This window comes from Coregonus lavaretus, assembly GCF_964263955.1.
Source record: "Coregonus lavaretus genome assembly, chromosome: 24".
Taxonomy (NCBI): Eukaryota; Metazoa; Chordata; class Actinopteri; order Salmoniformes; family Salmonidae; genus Coregonus; species Coregonus lavaretus.
The window spans coordinates 11815443-11836410 of NC_140011.1; the positions used below are offsets into that span (position 1 = coordinate 11815443).

At 43.2% G+C, this 20968-nt stretch overlaps 2 protein-coding genes and 1 pseudogene across 3 annotated transcripts in view; 2 read left to right on the forward strand and 1 right to left on the reverse strand.

The window, feature by feature from the left end:
- The window catches only part of LOC311099397 (G protein-coupled receptor kinase 5-like), a 33172-nt pseudogene extending 27133 nt beyond the window's left edge, over nt 1–6039 (forward strand). The window contains exons 9-12 of the transcript in view: nt 4508–4716; nt 5342–5472; nt 5613–5751; nt 5896–6039. The product of the transcript in view is annotated as a G protein-coupled receptor kinase 5-like (transcript). The remainder of the gene's footprint in view (nt 1–4507; nt 4717–5341; nt 5473–5612; nt 5752–5895) is intronic.
- Nucleotides 6040–6550: 511 nt separating this feature from the next.
- Nucleotides 6551–16124, reverse strand: LOC311100032 (set1/Ash2 histone methyltransferase complex subunit ASH2-like). The gene is made up of 17 exons (XM_084140766.1): nt 16046–16124; nt 14526–14592; nt 14291–14436; nt 14017–14105; nt 13811–13905; nt 13543–13638; nt 13301–13396; nt 13157–13232; nt 12835–12852; nt 12127–12229; nt 11685–11902; nt 11134–11301; nt 10828–11021; nt 10587–10679; nt 9060–9158; nt 8826–8885; nt 6551–8703 (listed from the first exon to the last, which is right to left on the reverse strand). The coding sequence occupies exons 1-17, from the start codon at nt 16102–16104 to the stop codon at nt 8596–8598; spliced, it is 1785 nt and encodes a 594-aa protein (XP_083996892.1). The 5' UTR covers nt 16105–16124; the 3' UTR covers nt 6551–8595.
- Nucleotides 16125–19183: 3059 nt separating this feature from the next.
- LOC311099398 (homeobox protein pnx-like) lies at nt 19184–20968 on the forward strand (the record flags this gene model as incomplete). The annotated part of the gene is made up of 3 exons (XM_084140096.1): nt 19184–19328; nt 19794–20304; nt 20944–20968. 3 exons carry the CDS (start codon nt 19184–19186, stop codon nt 20966–20968), a joined length of 681 nt encoding a protein of 226 aa, XP_083996222.1.

Here is a 20968-nt window from a genome sequence, read left to right on the forward strand (position 1 = left end):
CAGGAATTTTTTTTTTCACACAGGGTGCCTTTTCCTTCGCTGGGCGGGCCGTGTGGGAACTTTTTGGCAAAATTTTAGTATACCCACTTCTCCAGGCACCACTACACCACTGCATAGGGCTGATGGAAAGAGAGCAGTCACACACAGCATGATGTTAAAGGATAAGCAGTCCATTCACTCTGACATAATAAGCCAGTAGATCGCAAAAACACAACCATTAAGCATTTCCCAATCGAAATGTACAACTATTACATCCCAAAAAAACATTCCCATTTAGCACACAAAGTATCCAGTGACAAAGTTTCAAGTGGAACTGACAGCGTTTTAACTACTTTGCAGATATGAAACAAACAATCATATCAGTCAAAAATATCAAATTCCCAGTTTATGCTACAAAACCAACTTTATAAGAGGTTTTAAAAATAGGTTATATTTGACTCAACATTCCATGACGTACACTAAGGTATTGTTGGCAAAATAAATGGATGCAGTTCAATGCATGATTAATTCACCAACACATTCATTACAATTACGTCATTTAGCAGACGCTCTTATCCAGAGCGACTTACAAATAGGTGCATTCACCTTATGGGACAATCACTTTACACATTTTTTTTTTTCCATTTGTTTATATATATATATATATATATATATATATATATATATATATATATATATATATATTGTTGTTGTTAGTCCAAAAAATATTACTATCAGGTTGTAAATCACAGCTGGCCTGGTACATTGTTTGCTGCCTCCTTTCAGGATGCACTGTTTCAGATTTAATGACTCAATATTCTGGACAAAAACGGACGAATGTAACTAAGGCTGGGAATGTCAATACAATCAAACTACAGTGCCTTGCAAAAGTATTCCTCCCCCTTGGCATTTTTCCTATTTTGTTGCATTACAACCTGTAATTTAAATGGAATTTTATTTGGATTTCATGTAATGGACATACACAAAATAGTCCAAATTGGTGAAGTGAAATGAAAAAAAGAACTTGTTGCAAAAAATTATAAAAAATAAATAACGGAAAAGTGGTGCGTGCATATGTATTCACCCCCTTTGTTATGAAGCCCCTAAATAAGATCTGGTGCAACCAATTACCTTCAGAAGTCACATAATTAGTTAAATAAAGTCCACCTGTGTGCAATCTAAATGTCACATGATCTCAGTATATATATATATATACACCTGTTCTGAAAGGCCCCAGAGTCTGCAACACCACTAAGCAAGGGGCACCACCAAGCAAGTGGCACCATGAAGACCAAGGAGCTCTCCAAACAGGTCAGGGACAAAGTTGTGGAGAAGTACAGATGAGGGTTGGGTTATAAAAAAATATCCGAAACTTTGAACAGTCCACGGAGCACCATTAAATCCATTATTAAAAAATGGAAAGAATATGGCACCACAACAAACCTGCCAAGAGAGGGCCGCCCACCAAAACTCACGGACCAGGCAAGGAGGGTATTAATCAGAGGCAACAAAGAGACCAAAGATAACCCTGAAGGAGCTGCAAAGCTCCACAGCGGAGATTGGAGTATCTGTCAATAGGACCACCTTAAGCCGTACACTCCACAGAGCTGGGCTTTACAGAAGAGTGGCCAGAAAAAAGCCATTGCTTAAAGAAAAAAATAAGCAAACAAGTTTGGTGTTCGCCAAAAGGCGTGTGGGAGACTCCCAAAACATATGAAAGAAGGTACTCTGGTCAGATGAGACTAAAATTGAGCTTTTTGGCCATCAAGGAAAACACTTTGTCTGGCGCAAACCCAACACTTCTCATCACCCTGAGAACACCATCCCCACAGTGAAGCATGGTGGTGGCAGCATCATGCTGTGGGGATGTTTTTCATCGGCAGGGACTGGGAAACTGGTCAGAATTGAAGGATGGCGCTAAATACAGAGAAATTATTGAGGGAAACCGGTTTCAGTCTTCCAGAGATTTGAGACTGGGATGGAGGTTCACCTTTCAGCAGGACAATGACCCTAAGCATACTGCTAAAGCAACACTCGAGTGGTTTAAGGGAAACATTTAAATGTCTTGGAATGGCCTAGTCAAAGCCCAGACCTCAGTCCAATTGAGAATCTGTGGTATGACTTAAAGATTGCTGTACACCAGTAGAACCCATCCAACTTGAAGGAGCTGGAGCAGTTTTGCCTTGAAGAATGGGCAAAAATCCCAGTGGCTAGATGTGCCAAGCTTATAGAGACATACCCCAAGAGACTTGCAGCTGTAATTGCTGCAAAAGGTGGCTCTACAAAGTATTGACTTTGGGGGGGTGAATAGTTATTATTGCATCTTCAAAGTGGTAGGGATGTTGTGTAAATCAAATTATACAAACCCATTTTAATTCCAGGTTGTAAGGCAACAAAATAGGAAAAATGCCAAGGGGGGTGAATCCTTTCACAAGCCACTGTATGTGCATATTAAGGAGAGAGACTACCTTTTCATGGACTGTAAAGTTCCCAGATGTAAGAGGACTCCCGAGGTGTTCACATATTTGCAGAAATCCATTCAGGTCTATTTTGTGGCTTTTGGCGAATGCGTTCTAATGATCTAAAGTCGCGCTGTTGCAACTGCCTGTAAACACACAGTTTATTTCAAAGTGAATGATGGCAGGCCCATGTGGCAAATGGTTTGTTTGTATAAAGGCCTACTGTAGCTCTGATTGGCTATAGTGCACCGGTCTGTGACCGGTCCTGGACAAGACAGATGTTTTTATTCAGTTTTATTTACTGCAGTGTTTATTAATTGTCCAAATGCACGGCTGCTTTCCCACTCTATATTGCTATTGAATTTTCACGAATGCCTTAGTATACGTAATTCTCAAACATTCTAAGAATGTATGAAAACGTGAAAATGACCATATAAGTAGTCGCTTGTCAGACAATGTTTGTTTTTTTAAGTGTAATTCTTCCTGTGTGTGTGTATGAAAACAGATTTTAATAATATTTCATGTTGCTAAAATGCTGTCAGTTCCACTTTAAATGCAACAATGTTTCAGACACACAAGTTATTTTCAAAGAGATGGCTATCAACAGCAAGCGCACTGCAATAAAAAACACAGTTCCACTCACCAGATGGTGATCATTTGAAACTTAGCTTCTCCCTTTTCAAGAATAACTTTCAACAAGAAGTTAACAAATTAGCAACAACATCCTCTTTGAGAACACCTGCTGCAGCCGCTGCAAACTAGCCGACAACAAAAGCTAGCTAGCTAGACTGTGGGAAAACTACTGCTCGCTATTGCGCAGTGAGCTGTTGGCCTTCAAGAAGACAGAAGTTTCCATAAGTTATTGTAAAAACGGTCCCCCCATTAAGTCAAAATGTGATTGGTTGATTCCACTGTCACTCCAACATTTTGCCCTAATACAGTTAAAATACTGGACATTTTGAACTCTTATGGTGGCGATTTGACAAAATTACAATCATGGTCTTGAATTGGACATTTTTCTGGCCTCGGTCTTGACTCGGTCGCGGACCCATTGTCCCCCCCCTCCGGTCTTGGTCTTGACTCAGACTCGATTTTTTCCGGTTTTGGTCTTGATTCGGTCTCGCTTTAGGTGGTCTCCAACACAACACTGGCTTCAGTCACTTCACTTGAAATATACAGTAGAGTAGCAGCGCTTTTTTTTACCTTGTTCAGATTAAATATTTCCCTCCGATCCGATGTGTGATCACACTGATAAATCATTCGTCCGTGTTCCATCCAGCGGTACTTCTTTGACATATAAAGGCAATTCGTAATCCAATTCCAAATTTACCTTGAGGCCACAGGTATGTGATGCCGCAGTCAGACGCGCTTCCAAATTGACCACAGAACAGGGAATCCAAAGCTTTTTACACTAACATTTATTTTCCAAACAAAATATAATTTCATAGGCTATATTCCATCGATGATCAAAGTCAAAGCGATCAGATTTAAACTGTAAACAAAAGGTATAGACTAGTAGCAGCTTTCTTCGTTTTTTTTACTGCCACGCTAAGACTTGGAACTAAGGTACGCTATACCTGAGGCCTAGTAGACCCTTACTGCCAAAAACCTACCTAGGCAAAGGGAAGGGGAACATGGGAAAAAAGGGGTGTGCCCAGGAAAGGCTTCATAATGCTTTTAAATACCCATGATAACCATAATAGAAAAGCAAAAAACGAGTTCAACCATAATCCATAATGCAATATTTATACTTATATTCCATAATTATATTATTCAAAATGGTGCAAAACAATAAATACAAAAGCAAAAATAAAGAAAATGGGAATTTGGCTCCAACACAGGTGGTGTGTTCATATCTAGCAGACTTCACAGGTGCAGGGTGTATGAAATATCATTACAATACTTGCACACTGTTTAGATGCCAAATACCCACAGTGGTCAAAATATTTTTTTACATTCACATTTTCCCTCCAGAGGTTGTACTATCACTAAGTCTCATTAAATATCTCATTTAGGAGCAACAACAAACAGGGAGTGGACATTTCCAAACCCATCCCTCTTCCCCTCAGCTCCAGTGGTGATTGGCCATGAGTACTACGGGATGAGCCCTGATTGGTGGGGCCTGGGCTGCCTTGTGTACGAGATGACGGCTGGACGGTCCCCATTCAAGAGACAAGGGGAGCGATTGACGGGAAAGGAGATGGAGAGAAGGACACAGGATATGGAGGAGGAGTACAGGAAGATATTTAGCAGCGAGACAAAAGTCTTCTGTCGCTCGGTGAGACTTTTGCTCTGCTTTGACCTGAAGCTTGTCAACGAAATGTAGTTCAAATGTAAATGTACAGGTAACTGCCAATATAAAGGAAACACCAACAAAGTGTCTTAATAGGGTGTTGGGCCACCACAAGCGGCCAGAACAGCTTCAATGCGCCTTGGCATAGATTCTACAAGTGTTAAACTCTGATGGGAAGGATGCAACACCATTCTTCCACAGGAAATCCCATAATTTGGTATTTTGTTGATGGTGGTGGAAAACACTGTCTCAGGCGCCGCTCCAGAATCTCCCATAAGTGTTATTGGGTTAAGATCTCGTGACTGAGACACACAACCTTTAAACCCCCTATGCTCCTTTGAGACCCCTCTTTCAAAGTCACTGAGATCTCTTATTCTAGCCATGGTAGCAAAAATAATGGACAACTGGGCATTTTTATACATGACCCGAAGCATGTTAATTACTTAATTAACTCAGGAACCACACCTGTGTGAAAGCACCTGCTTTCAATATACTCAAGTGTTTCCTTTATTTTAGCAGTTACCTATAGTTCTATATTGTAACTACATCAATGCTCTTCTTACACACTCGCTCTCACTAACCCTTCTTTCACTCCCCACCACTCTCTCAGCTGTTGACCAAAGACCCGAGACAGAGGTTGGGGTGTCGAAGGAGTAGGGTGGAAGGGGTTAAGTCCAATCCCTTCTTCAGAACCATCAACTTCAGGAGGCTGGAGTCATTGAGCCACCCTTCAAACCCAATGTACATACCCTATCTGTAACCGCTAACCTCTACTTGTTAACCCCACCTCTACTCGTTAACCCCCAACTATAGCCTTAACCCTAATGAAGTCATGTCATCATCCCGATCCTCTCCTCTCCTCCCTTCCCCCTCTCTCTCCTCCCAGAGCAGTGTACTGCCAGGATGTTCAGGACATTGATGAGTTCTCCACAGTAAAAGGAGTCATTTTGGAGAGGACAGACGACGACTTCTACACTAAGTTTAACACAGGCTTCGTGGCCATACCCTGGCAGATGGGAGGTAAACTCAACTGCAGAAGATTATTACCTTTGATTTAGTTGTGTTTTCTTCAATTCAATCCAATTTAATTGATCCTTTGGGTAGCAATTTGAACATAATGTTAGGTATGGTTACCCCCCCCCCCCCCCCCCCGTCTCTCTATAGATGATAGAGATGGGTTGTTTCAAGGAGCTGAATGTGTTCGGCCCTCAGGGTTCTAGACCCCCTGACCTGGACTGGGCCCAGACTCCTGCCCCAGAGAAACCTAAACGTAGCCTGCTGGACCGCATGCACAAACATACCTGTTGATGGATGGGCTTCCTAATGGCTCACTCAACCCCTCTCTCCACTGCAAACTTTGTTGTAAATGAGAACATTCCCTCAAATCAGCTTACCCGGTGTAGAGTAAAATGAATAGATATATGAATGATTTGTTGGTGTTGATGATCAATCAGCACACTGATCAATACAGACCGACCAGTTAGTACTGTAGGCCTTCTGCAAATCAACAACCCAAACACAGCCAAAGAAGAATACAAGAATCGGTGGCCATCTTTTCTTTCACTTTCTCTCCAGCATAAAGATGAAGGGGAAAGACAGGGCTTTATTTAAGATATGTCTCTGTCACACACTCAGGGACACACCGTCTATCATTCACCATCCGCATACTATCATCCTGAGGAGAGGTGGTCTTATTTCTGTAAAACACTCATTTAGATTGAGAACGATCAAAGGCAACCCTCCGCGAAGACACATTGTTTTGATTAGGTACCTACCTGTGTTTTGTATGTAACCTTAGAATAAAAAGCCTGAAAACAAATCTTTCCAAATCTTCACTTTATTAAAACCAGTATGAATGTAAAACAAAAGAACATCGTAAAAAAACAAACAGATGAGACCAAACGACTTGGTAAAACAATCATATTTCGCATCTACGAGACCAGCTAGCAGGTACACTACATTACCAAAAGTATGTGGACACGTGCTCGTCAAACATCTCATTCCAGAATCAAGGACATTAATATGGAGTTGGTCCCCCCTTTGCTGCTATAACAGCCTCTACTCTTTTGGAAAGGGTTTCCTCTAAATGTTTGAACATTGGAAGCAAGTCCCCGCAGCAATCAGCCACAAGAGCATTAATGAGGTCGGGCACTGATGTTGGGCGATTAGGCCTGGCTCGCAGTCGGCATTCCAATTCATCCCAAAGGTGTTCGATGGGGTTGAGGTCAGGGCTCTGAGCAGTCCAGTCAAGTTCTTCCACACCAAACTTGAGAAACCATTTCTGTATGGACCTCGCTTTGTGCATGGGGGCATTGTCATGCTGAAACAGGAAAGGGCCTTCCCCAAACTGTTGCCACAAAGTTGGAAGCACATAATCGTCTAAATGTCATTGTATGCTGTATTAAGATCTCTCTTCACTGGAACTAAGATGCCTAGCCCGAACCATGAAAAACAGCCACAGATCATTATTCCTCCTCCAAACTTTACAGTTGGCACTATGCATTGGGGCAGGTAGCGTTCTCCTGGCATCCGCCAAACCCAGATTCGTCTGTCGGACTGCCAGATACTGAAGCGTGATTCATCACTCCAGAGAACGCATTTCCACTGCTCCAGAGTCCAATGGCGGCGAGCTTTACACCACTCCAGCCGACGCTTGGCATTACGCATGGTGATCTTAGACTTATGTGCGGCTGCTCGGCCATGGAAACCCATTTCATGAGGCTCCCGACGAACAGTTATTTTGCTGACGTTGCTTCCAGAGGCAGTTTGGAACTCAGTAGTGAGTGTTGCAACCGATGACGGACGATTGTTACGCGCTACGCCCTTCAGCCCTCAGCAGTCCCGCTCTGTGAGCTTGTGTGGCCTACCACTTCGTTGTTGCTCCTAGAAGTTTCCACTTCACAATAACAGCACTTACAGTTGACCGGGGCAGCTCTAGCAGGGCAGAAATTTGAACTGACTTGTTGGAAAGGTGGCATCCTATGACGGTGTCACGTTGAAAGTCACTGAGCTCTTCAGTAAGGCCATTCTACTGCCAATGTTTGTCTATTGAGATTGCATGGCTGTGTTCTCGATTTTATACACCTGTCAGCAACGGGTGTGGCTGAAATAGCCGAATCCACTAACTTGAAGGGGTGTCCACATACTTTTGTGTATATATAGTGTATTAGAACAGAACACTGGCAACTGAATCTGTTCATTTGTTTGAAGAGAGTGTCCGTAAATAAGAAAACATTAACTTCATATTCATCATCTCCACCCCAACATCAATATATGTGAAAATGGCACGTTTCTGTTTTGTAGTAAAAAAAAATAGGAAAATAAGTGTTTCCAATGACATCATCAACCAATTAGTAGCCAATTATTAGGCAATGCCTACTCATAATTGGTTAAAATCACATGATGCACACCGATGTCACTGGAAACACTTATCGTCCTCTATCTTTTTTCCTACAAAACATAGCAACATGCCATTTTCACTTATGTTGACGTTGGGGTGGTGCTGTAGATGATGAATATGAAGTTGCATTTTTTTTACATTTCCCTTTAACTGTTTATGCATATTAGTACATGAATTTACAGTGCTGAAACACCTGGAAGTGCGGTTTATGTTCAGACACATGCAAAATCACTGTCAACTGACATCAAAGTCTCCCTATTTTAGATCACACACATCTTGTCCATAAGGATTTATTCAAAGTTACCAATGAAGGTAATGTTTAGGGGATTCCACAAAGAGACTATAGTGTGTCGATGTTCAGGTCGACATCAACCCACCTATATCTGCTGGAATGGCCTCCTCCATGCCTCTGTCCGAACATTCAACTGGCCATCTGTGTGTTGAGCTCTGGTGTGCGTGTGTGTTTATCCTTCCCAGGGCGGGCTGCGTCGTCCGTCCACGTCTGTCTCTACGTGGTAAAGCATGTCAGCCAGCGTGTGTTCGATCACCGCTCCCCAGCCCATGTCACTCATCTGGGGACACAAAAATACACCAATCAATCACATCCACAACCTCAGTGACATCAAAACTCCCAAGTACTGTCTCTCTATTGCTTGTCTAATAAAATAAAAAGTATGCATGTGTGTGTACTCACTGGCTGGTATTTGATGTCCTTTGGAGGGTGTTTGAAATGAGGTCCAAAGTTAACTGACACCTGGGAGAAAGGAGGGACAATCAACATAATGTGATTGAAATGGGAATCCCTGGAGTAGATGCTGCGCTATATTAGAGCACAATAAAACGTTGGGGCATTGTATTATTTACAGCGCTGTAGAGGGAGATTGAGGGATAATAGAACCCTTCAAACGGACACACAAACATCCCTAACCGTGCAGCCCCGGTAGAGAGAGATGGCAGGGAAGTAGAGCCCCTCAAACAGGTTCTCATAGGCCTGACCCTGGTTCACCCCATTCTTATAGAACAGCATCTAGAAAAGAGGGAAGAACAGAGATTTCAACAAATGGAAAAGCCGATTCCTGTATCTACTATGTCAACAAACGTATGATATTGACCATTTTAAATTATTAGCAGAGGGTTTTGAGATTATCCAAATTCATCAACATTCCAAATGGTTGTAGTTACAGTGGCTTGCGAAAGTATTCACCCCCCCCTCCCCCCCTTCTCATTTTGTTGCCTTACAACCTGGATTTAAAATGGATTTTTGGGGGGTTTGTATCATTTCATTTACACAACATGCCTACCACTTTGAAGATGCAAAATATTTTCTGGGGTGAAACAACGAAGAAATAAGACAAAAAACTACTTGAGCGTGCATAACTAACTAACAGTTTCCCAGTCCCTGCCGATGAAAAACATCCCCACAGCATGATGCTGCCACCACCATGCTTCACTGTGGGGATGGTGTTCTCGGGGTGATGAGAGGTGTTGGGTTTGCGCCAGACAAAGCGTTTTCCTTGATAGCCAAAAAGCTCTATTTTAGTCTCATCTGACCAGAGTACCTTCTTCCATATGTTTGGGGAGTCTCCCACATGCCTTTTGGTGAACACCAAACGTGTTTGCTTATTTTTTTCTTAAAGCAATGGCTTTTTTCTGGCCACTCTTCCGTAAAGCCCAGCTCTGTGGAGTGTACGGCTTAAGGTGGTCCTATTGACAGATACTCCAATCTCCGCAGTGGAGCTTTGCAGCTCCTTCAGGGTTATCTTTGGTCTCTTTGTTGCCTCTGACTAATGCCCTCCTTTGGTGGGCGGCCCTCTCTTGGCAGGTTTGTTGTGGTGCCATATTCTTTCAATAATTTAATAATGGATTTAATGGTGCTCCGTGGAATGTTCAAAGTTTCGTATATTTTTTTTATAACCCAACCCTGATCTGTACTTCTCCACAACTTTGTCCCTGACCTGTTTGGAGAGCTCCTTGGTCTTCATGGTGCCACTTGCTTGGTGGTGCCTCTTGCTTAGTGGTGTTGCAGACTGAGGCCTTTCAGAACAGGTGTATATATACTGAGATCATGTGACAGATCATGTGACATTTAGATTGCACACAGGGGGACTTTATTTAACTTATTATGTGACTTCTGAAGGTAACTGGTTGCACCAGAGTTTATTTAGGGGCTTCATAGCAAAGGGGTGAATACATATGCACGCACCACTTTTCCGTTATTTTTTAGAATTTTGTGAAACAAGTTATTTTTTTCATTTCACTTCACCAATTTGGACTATTTTGTGTATGTCCATTACATGAAATCCAAATAAAATTCCATTTAAATTACAGGTTGTAATGCAACAAAATAGGAAAAACACCAAGGGGGTTGAATACTTATGCAAGGCACTGCATGTGTTCCATTGCTTTGAATGTGAATGTCTGAGCTATTGGTTGTAGTTCTATGCTGGAGCCTCACCCTGCTGGGGGTAACAGTCTTCAGGCTTTTCTCTGCCTTGTCCACATAGTCCTTCTCCTCAAAGTACAGGTAGCTCTTAAACTTAATCAGCGCCTGAGAGAACACAAACAAAACATTAACACACACAAAGGGATGAGAGTTCAAGTCTCATAAAAACAACAGAGAGTGGATATCTGTTATTTACTAATCATGATTAGGATATGTTATTGATTCTCAATTACTCATTAATCAACTATAGTACCTTGTCCTTGTACGTGTCAGGCAGTGCCTTGGCTGTCTCAGTTCCGTCCGGTAGTTCTATGAAGAAGCCCAGAGTGTCTCCCTGTCCGTAGCCTGAGGAGTAGTGTTTCCCTACCGACTGGTGGAAGCGTGTCCCCTTCTTACTGCGCCACGAGTAGCTGAACTTATCATATCCCAGAGGGGCCTGCAGGTTACCTACAACACACACACAGGGAGAAAGGACATGTTATAACCTGTGGTATTGAGGCCAACTAGATGTAGCTGTGGTGTCTCTCAGTGCGCGAGTGTCTGTGTTTGTAGTATCAACCTAGAGGCTGAGACCAGCCCAGTCTGGCTGCGGTGTCAGCGGGCATCTCATCGATGGAGACCTCAAAGTACCAGGATCCTTTCCTGACACCGTGGGAGGCTCTGACCATGCTGTAACCCTTCTCCCCGGTCACTGTCAGACGGTCATCTGAGATCTTCAGCTGGGGGGCTGCATTCACAGAGACAAATCAAATCAACGTTTGTCATGTGCACCAGATACAGCAGGTGTAAACAGTATAGTGAAATGCTTACTTGCAAGCTCTTCCTCAACAATGCAGTATTCAATATCAATGTGAAGAAATACAAAACTGTCAAACCCAGAATAGATTCTGAAAATTAAAACACACAAGAGCACATGCTATATATATATTAGATATATACACACACACGCGGTCGGTACCAGTACCATAAAATTGAAATAACAGACACACACATGCACAAAGATGCCCGCACACAGACAGTATTCTCAGAAGGTGAAAGACATTACTGGGTAAGGCTAATAATGAAAAGCCCATCTCCACTACATTACAGTAGCATTTCCTGTGTGTGTACCTCTGTCGTGCAGGGCTAGCAGTACTCTCTCGTAGAGACAGGCTCTGTAGAGGTCTCCAGGGATGGGTTTCCCAGCCCAGCAGTCCATCTCTAGTTTCTCTGGGTCGGGGGCGTGGGGGTCCGGCTCTGCTAGGATGTAGCGGTAGCCATCTTTGTTGAAGGGGTGCTCCAGGGGGTAACCATGGGGGGGTAGACGCTGGGCCGAAAACAGAGGGTCACTACAGAGGGGAAGGGGAGAGGGAAGAATGAGAGAGAAAACAGGATTGTGTGTATTTTGGATAGAAAGAGAAATGAGGTGGCGGGAAAGAGAAGAAAGGAGAATAACAGAGAGAGAGAGAGAGAGAGGGAGAGGAGAGTCACATTGATTGCATATTATAATCCATCCTATATCTCTTCAGACCTATAAGAACACCAAGGCCATACGTTTCAGTCTGGGTTGTACCTGCGTGTTCTCTTGGCTGCTCCGGCTGTGGCTCCCTCCTGTTGCTGCTGCTGCTGCTTACGCTTGGCTCCTCTACCCTTCCCTGGGCCGGGGGCCAGACCACCTTCACACAACAAACACACAAGTTACAATATAGAACACATATACTTTCAGCACTATCAAAAAGTCACCGAAGAGGTACAAGCGTGGATTGAGCAGGGAGGGACACCACATATTAGGGTGAAAGGAGAGTAGCAGCCACACAGAGGAAGCCAAGGGATTATTTCACACCACTTCGCGGCTACATTCCAACAATAACAGCCTCCTTTGGTCTTTCCTTTACCACTCACCACTGGGTATGGAAAGGAAGAAGAGGCTGTTCCAGAGTATTGGGATGAAGCCCGGGAACTCAGGAGCAGAAAGCCAGAGGAAATTACATCATTCAATCAGTCCACCGATCAAAAGCCAGATCAAAAGGGAAAACGCTTCAGGGCACCAAACATAAGCGCAGAGCAGGTGAGGAATGGGGTTTCGATTGGAGCAGGGTGAAGTTGCCCGTTGACGCTGATCTAAGGTCAGATTGCATTTTGCCCCTTAATTGTTTAGCTAAGGAATGGGGAGGGTAAGCTGATCCTAGATCTGTGCCTATGGCAACTTCTACCCGGAGAGTTGCGATTGCGCGAAACACAGGGCTCAGAGGCAGATACCAAACCACCACATCATATTCACCTGAGAAAGTAGGTCCACCTGGAATGCAACACAGCATGTATATAGCATTTATAACATGAGAACTTCTTAGGGCTTTAGTGTGGAATTATGCTCTACTGTGTTCCATGAAAATTTCCATGAAAATTACAATTACAATGTGTGTGTGTGACATGTGTTGTGTGTTTGGTGCGAATTTGTGTTGATGTGTTTAGCGAGTGTGTTGGTGTCTTTAGGGTGAATTTGAGTTTAGGGCAAATGGATGTTGATGTGTTTAGCTAGTGTGTTGGTGTGTTTAGGGCAAATTTGTGTTGATGTGTTTAGCGAGTGTGTGTTTCGAGCTTACCGTTGAGCCCTCCAGGAGTGAGAGCAGCGGTAGTCTGTTTCTGGTTGTCGTAAGATGGTCCAATGTTGCCCAGATCCTGAGATGAGAAATCGACCAACAGTCAGCCTCACAGTGTGTGTGTGTGTGTGACTTGTGTTTTCCTACCTGGTCCAGCAGGCCAAACTTGGGGTAGTCCTCCTCTTGGTCCTTACTGCCTGGGTCTGGACGCTCCTTCACCAGAAACACATCCCGCTCTTTACTCTGAAACACAGAAAAGTCAAGTAAAGACATGATCTGTTTCTAAGAGAAAGACCAGCTACTTTTTCAATGGTGTAACAGTGAACGTTTGGTCTGATGTGTGCAGTTTGGTGCATCTGTGTAAGTCAGTGGTTCGCTCATAGATTCACCATGGTTTTGACTATGTTGTTGGGCCAGGTGAGTTTTCCAGGTCTCTGTCGGGTGGTCATACACTCCCAGTACTTATCAATGAACGGGATGATGTCCTACAACGAGAAAGAGGGGACAGGAAAATATGACAAACACATCCAGAGTTTTTAAGCAGGTGTAGAGAATGAAAAACATATGCAAACGATCTGTAATATCTCGGCATGACATGTAATATCAAGCATTTCGAAATCTCACATTCGCTTGCAAAGTGTATTATGTTGGACTGACCTTGTCTTTGGAGAACATAGTCTTGGGGTGCTCCTCCTGAGTCCTGGACCTCCATGTGAGGTTGGCCAGAGCAGTCAGACACATCTCCTTCAGGTCTGGAACAAACAGCATCACTCAATCAGTACCATCAATCAATAACAGACCATCAATCATCACCAAGCTCACACATACGCACGGAAGTGTATCAGCTGAATGAGAACACCTACTGGCTTGTTTCCTGAGGAAGTAGGTGTTGCCGCTGTGATGACACACGTTACAATGGAACACATAGTTGGTCATGAAAGGCAAACAAGTCCTGGAGAGAGAGGGAGAAAGAATCATCAAAAACCTTGATCCTGAAATGTTCATTTCAGCCAGTAGCTACCTGGTTAGTCGAGCTACAGGGGGCTATTTAAAGGTCTAACAAGCTTAGTCTTAAAACCAGTTAGCCAAAGGCCTCCATGATGAGAGAGATTGAGTTACTCAGTGAGTCAGACGTACGCGGTGTCGATGCTGAAGGTGTCGGCTGTGAACCACTTCATACAGAGAGCACACTGCAGCTCCACCTCTCCCTGGTGCCTGCTACTCTCCTCGTCCCCAGAACCTGTCTGGGTGTCAGCCGGCTCCAAACCCTCACCACCCGTGTCCTGAGGAGAACACAGAAAAAGGGTTAGCTACTGTCTGTCTGTTTGAGAACAGAGATGCACAGAGAACTGCTGTATAAGAGGTCTAATACCATGGCCTCTTTGCCCTTCGATGACTCAGTGTCCATGTTGCCTGTCAGGTTCCCAAATCCAGCATCACTGAAAGTAAACAAACATATCAACATGAACATTAGGTTAGCTTCAAGCTTTGTATTTGGTACAAATAATTCCCTAAGCTCTAGACCTCAGCTGAATCTGGTAATGAATGGTGTGGCTGTTGAACAAGTTGAGGAGACTAAATTACTTGGTGTTACCTTAGATTGTAAACTGTCATGGTCAAAACATAGATTCAATGGATGTAAAGATGGGGAGAGGTCTGCCCGTAATAAAGAGACGTTCTGCTTTTTTGACACCACACTCCACAAAGGAAGTCCTGCAGGCTCTAGTGTTGTCTTATCTTGATTATTGTCCCGCCATGTGGTCAAGTGCTGCTAAGAAAGACCTAGTTAAGCTGCAGCTGGCCCAGAACAGAGCGGCAGGTCTTGCGCTTCATTGTAATCAGAGGGCTAATATAAATACTTTGCATGACAGTCTCTCTTGGCTAAGAGTTGAGGAGAGACTGACTGCATCACTTTTTATAAGAAACAATGTGTAGAAAATTCAAAATTGTTTGCAGTCAATTTACACACAGCTCTGACACACACACTTACCCCAACAGACATGCCACCAGGGATCTTTTCATAGTCCAAAACAAATTCAAGAAAGCTTACAGTATTATATAGTGCCATTATTGCATGGAACTCCCATCTCATATTGCTCAAATGAACTGCAAACCTGGTTTCAAAAAACAGATAAAGTAACAACTCATGGCACAACACCTCTCCCCTATTTGACCTAGATATTGTGTGTGTATGTATTGATATGTAGGCTATGTGTGCCGTTTTTAAATGTATGTAGTTCTGTCCTTGAGCTGTTCTTGTCTATTAATGTTCCTTATTATGTCATGTTCTGTGTGGACCACAGTGAGAGTAGCTGCGGCTTTCGCAACAACTATTGGGGATCCTAATAAAATACCAATGCTGACAGCTAGGATAAAGCGCTCAAAACTCATTTATTTCGTATTTTGGATAAATGACAGCTTGTGCACACAGACAAAAGTAATGGTGAAAGATGCAGGGCAGCGTTGAAGAACGTTCAGCCTTGGCTCAGCGTCCGCAAGCAGCACGTAACGCCCCGGACCTGAGCTAGCTAACGTTAGCTATTTTCCCCTGGTTTGCAAGTTCGCTAGGTTCTGCAGGATTCATGCTAGAGATGTATTTAGAAGCAAATATTCGAAAAGGAAATCAACCCGTTCTTTCATACTTTAGTTGGTTGACTGCAGGTTAGCTTACAAGTTGGGCATTTGAATGAGACAGCTAACGTTAGTTAGCTAGCTTGCTTGCTAGCCAGCTAACTAGCTTCAGTTAGCTAACGTCAGCGGGCTGGCTTACTAGCTTGTTGAGCGTAAGCTAGCTGTAGTTTAAATATGTATGAATATGTATCTGGTTGTCTAGCATCAAACGTATATAACAAACAAAACGAATGGCCTTTCCCTGTTTTAACGGAGACTTACCAGTCTCCAGTGTCTGGTTCAACAACAGAAGCACTGCTCGCGTCTCCTTCCGACGCCATGTTTTAAATCAATGAAATATGACATCTCGCGAGACGTTTTGGTGTAAACTAACGCTAGACGCCAAGCACTGATCTGGAGTTAGTTTCAGCTTTTCGCATGTAAGTATTATACATTAATTGGGGTAGGGGATATGAGCCTAGATCAGTGACAATTAAGTAAACACTTCTGTGAGTGTGCCATGAAATTGTGTCGCACTGCTAGGATGGTAGTTGCTAATTGGAATCATTGGGACGTCCCTACCCTAAACCCAAACCCTTGCCTAACCAAAGTAACCATAGCCTTAACCCTTATTTCAATCAATCAAACGATTCCATACCATACCATAACCTGTTTTACATTTAAATTTAAATTAGGTGACGTCAGAGTTGGACGTCCCAAGGTTCCTGCTTAGACTTTTCTCTGCTAGGATGGTACTTATAAAAGAACAACACTCTTGAGTGCAGCATTATTGTAGAACATGTTTTAGTCAAAACCTGCATCTATAAATGAAATAGCAATTTATTGTTTGAACACATAGGCTTACGTTTATGACCACAGACAAACCCCTTCCTAATGTGTGGTTAAACATGTCTAAAACACCTTTATTACCACCATCAATGCTGTAATGCCATTCTGATATTTATTGGCAGTTTCCTCCAGTTTTACCATGAGGACAGAAGGCCCCATAGGCGTGTTGCTTAAAGTGTGGTAGACAGATACATAAAGGAATCCTACTGCTGTGGAATGCTAAGAGCACCCCTGAGAGTGGTTAGGAGTGCTTTTAACTGTTCTTAAGGAGATTATATATTTGTAGGTTCTCCTCCTTTCCGCTCTCTTGTTGTAGTGGAGCCCATCTGTGAGGTAGAGTGGGGAGAGACGGGTCGAAGAGGGGTAAGGAGGAGAGGGGTAGTTATGAATGGGGTACCCCCTGTATGCCCATTCAATTCTCAATTACACCATGACTGTCAGGACGCATACATTTCACCAAACGAGAGGGATACGGATCGATACTAGTACATTATTTCACCTACTGTAGCCTAGGCCCTACCATCAGTATTGCTAATAATATCTAACCACAATGCATGATGTCTATCATGACACAATGTTGATGGGTAAATTCAACCTTTATTCAGGCTTTACTAATAGACACAAATGATAGACCTGGGCCTGGCTAAAGTATACTGTATAATCTAGAAAATCTCTCCATCTTCTACAGTCTTCTTCTCAACCTCCCCCCTCCTCCTTATCCTCAACTCATTCTCACCCCTCTGTCAGATTTCGATCAGATACCAGTTTTATTTGATTTTTAGCAATATGGAAGGTAATGTAAAATGTAAGGTAAATACTCTCACTTTTTAAGTCAAGAATATGTCAAGAACATAGAATAAAGTTGATGCAATAGTCCTTAGAACTCTTTCTCCGACCCTGGGTAAGACAGTGATTGGTGCGTGTTGACAAGTTTGATGCTCTTCACCACACATATCATATATGGTCCCCCCTGGTCTCCTCTGGTCCTGCTGGACAAAGGCATGGGTCAGGGAGGGTCAGGCCCACTGGTGACATCTGCTAATTGTACCGGTGGGCCGGCCTCTCTTCTCCCCTCAATACCAGCCGCTCTGTAGGGGTCACTGCTGGGAGGACGCTGGCAGATGCCATCCTTCTATCTCACCTTTACGATCTGGCCTGCTCCACGGGGTCAGGTAATTTACCCCCCTCATATACCCCCCCGGACCCCACTCTTCGGTTGGATCCTCCCCCCACCCCCCAATCAGATCAGTAGAAGTCATATTACTAATGTACAGCTAAGGACAGGACTATTACTAAGGCTTACAAGTGCTTAGTGCAATTATGGACCATTCCTGATAGAGGATGCAGACAAAGGATGTACAGCAGGCCCTACAGTTATTTGGATGACTAGTAGACTGCACTGCGCTGCCCCACCTGAACAGAGTTTGCACTTATCCAATGTGCACTTATCAGTGGGCTTGATTATTATACATTACAAACTTCCCGGTGGATCTCTCTGTGGTCATATTATGCTCTGTGGCTGATGTTGCTTCCATCTCAGTTTGGTTGAGATGAAAGAGACGAGGAGATTTTGTATAAAAGTTTGTTGATTGGTTTGAACTGTAACCTACAACAGTCCACAATAGGATAGCAATAGGTTCCCACTTCGACCCCAGCAGGTGTATTTGGACACTTTGGGGAAACTGATACACCAATGAAGAGCATTTGGAGAACCATATCAAAGGATTTTGGAACTAACTTTCTAACAGTAGGCTACAGCAGCACTTAATGACTACAGTGGAAATAAATGAACAAAAAGGCACATTTAGGTTTTTAGTTTCTTCCTGTTGAACAGGCAGATGGTCACTCATAATCTTGTTAGTTCTAATTGTGTGGCCCTCTAATTATAGCTAAGTACTTTGTGTGATTAGACTGACTACAAAGCTATATACTTTAACCACATTCAATAAAAAACCCAAATGCTTCTATTGATATTCGGGCACAAGTGAAGCAGCAGAATTTTGCCTACAATCCCTCTGAGTAGAGTCGATTAATTAGCATCACAACCCGCGTTTACGTGTCCTACAAGCATAAAATCACACAATTGCAAATAATGACAAAGCAAACGACAAAAAGGAACACGGTTGTAAAGAAAAGGGCACATTTTAACCAGATGCCCTGCAATAAGTAACCCAGCTAGCTGAGCGCTCGCATTAGCATTTTAAAGTACCCGCGCGGGGGTTCCTTCTTCCAGGCACGAGGTCAATTTTGTGTGTGCGTGTGTGTGTGTGTGTGTGTGTGGCGCCCGCCAAATTACGCACGCAGGAAGAAGGTGCGCGTGTTTTGTCTTGCAGTGCGCAGTGACTTGTCATTGTGGACCTTTACTGTTTTGGAAATGTAAATGTTATGCTTGTGAGGGGCGTGTGCTTGGCCAGTATAAATAGATGTGGCGTGAGGGCCACATGCATCAGTTCACAGGGACTCAAGGTGGACACTCGACACGCGTGCGGTGGTAGCCTACTCGAGTTCTCTGCCACCTTCTTCAGCGAACAACGTGCCTTTTCGTCCAATTTTACAGAACAGAAAATAAGAATGCAGCCAGACAAGTTGCTGCAGGCCAGCAGAACCTCTTTCTCTGTAGCAGACATCCTGGATCCGTCTAAATTCACTGGGAGACCAAGCATTACTCATCCAAACCATGGTTCAATTGAGAGTGACGCTGCAAGAGGGACCACAGGTGAGAGATCTCAGTTATTACATTTACATTTACATTTACGTCATTTAGCAGACGCTCTTATCCAGAGCGACTTACAGTTTATATCTATTTATTTTGAAAGCTTAAAGGGCTTTAAAGCTTTAAAAAAAACTTGAATGGCTTTAAAGCAATTTACTTACTAGTGAGCTGTTGCTTTTATAAATAAATATGATCCTTAGATTGAGGTATAGGTTTTATGCAGAAGTTTAGTTTAATAAGAGTAGCCTTCCACATTAGATGCGGTAGTATTCGTTTTATCCCAGCAGAGGGCAGTGTTTGTTTATTTCTTATTGGCCCTACCTCAAACTAGTATCATAATGAGAAACTTTCATGAAAAGGTTATTTCTTCATATCATTGTTCTTCATCAGCATTCAACTAATATCATCATAACTGCTGATTTAGAATGGTTGAGTTCCCACTCTAAACTCACTATTTTCTATATTCAGGTGGGGAAGCCATTCCTGAAAGCCAATCCAGAGTAGAATTCCCAAGTGGTCCAGCAGCCAATGAATGCTCCACCACAGTGGAATCAGCTATGTCGTCGGCAGCGAGCGAGGCCCACCCTGCATCTGCGTTCCGTAGCCTGGAGAGATCAAAGGGCAAGTTGCGGCGAGTCCGGACAGCGTTCACCCTGGATCAACTACGCATTCTAGAACATAGTTTCCATAGCAGCCACTACCTGTCTGTGTTCGAGCGTTATGCTATTGCTTCGACACTCTGTCTCACAGAGACCCAGGTGAAGATCTGGTTCCAGAACCGACGCACCAAGTGGAAGAAAGAGTGTGAGGGGAAAGGAGTGCCTGAAGAGCAGCTCCAGTGTGGGGTCAGATACCCCTCACCTCCTCCTGTCTATCCTACAGCCCTGCCACTATACAACACTATGCATTGTCACAAGGGACCACAGATTCAACTATTCACGCCACCAAGCTTCCACCTTCCACAATACCACCAGCATCCGTATGAAATGAGAAATTATGTAGCCTATTTGTAAGAACTAAGGTTGGTGTTGTAAGGAGATTGAAGTCTGAGTTCACAGTTTAGAGACTATAACCTGCTATATCATGAATGTATTTGTGCAATATATTATAGTCCACTGTAAATTAATAAGTATTTATAATGAGTTACTATTTATGTGTTGTTTGAAAGCAAGTGGAAAACTATGCCATTCTATCCCATATGTGCCAAAGGATTATTGCTGTGACGTGTTGAATGATGGGCTTATCTTTCTTACCATTGAAAGCTGTTAACTTATTTTTTTATATATTTCCATACATGAAGATGACATATTTTTTGTATTGTACCCATGAGTGTTCTTCCAAATAAAATAAAATAAGTAAATCAATCCTGCATTATTTATTATGCAAGAAAGACACACACAGGAAGACAGATGGAGCGGATATGATAGCAATAGCCACCCGTCCTTCTAGTGGTTTCCTGGTCTCTAATAGCAGCACTCAGAGGAGGATGATGAGAAATGCATACAATCAGGCCAGCAGGAGCACCTATACACACGCACACACGCGCACTCACACACTGGATCCAACCAGCCAGAGCACATGGTTGTGTGATCCACCACGTGCTCTGTGTTATCATCAGATGTCAGAGAGCCATCAGTTATTAG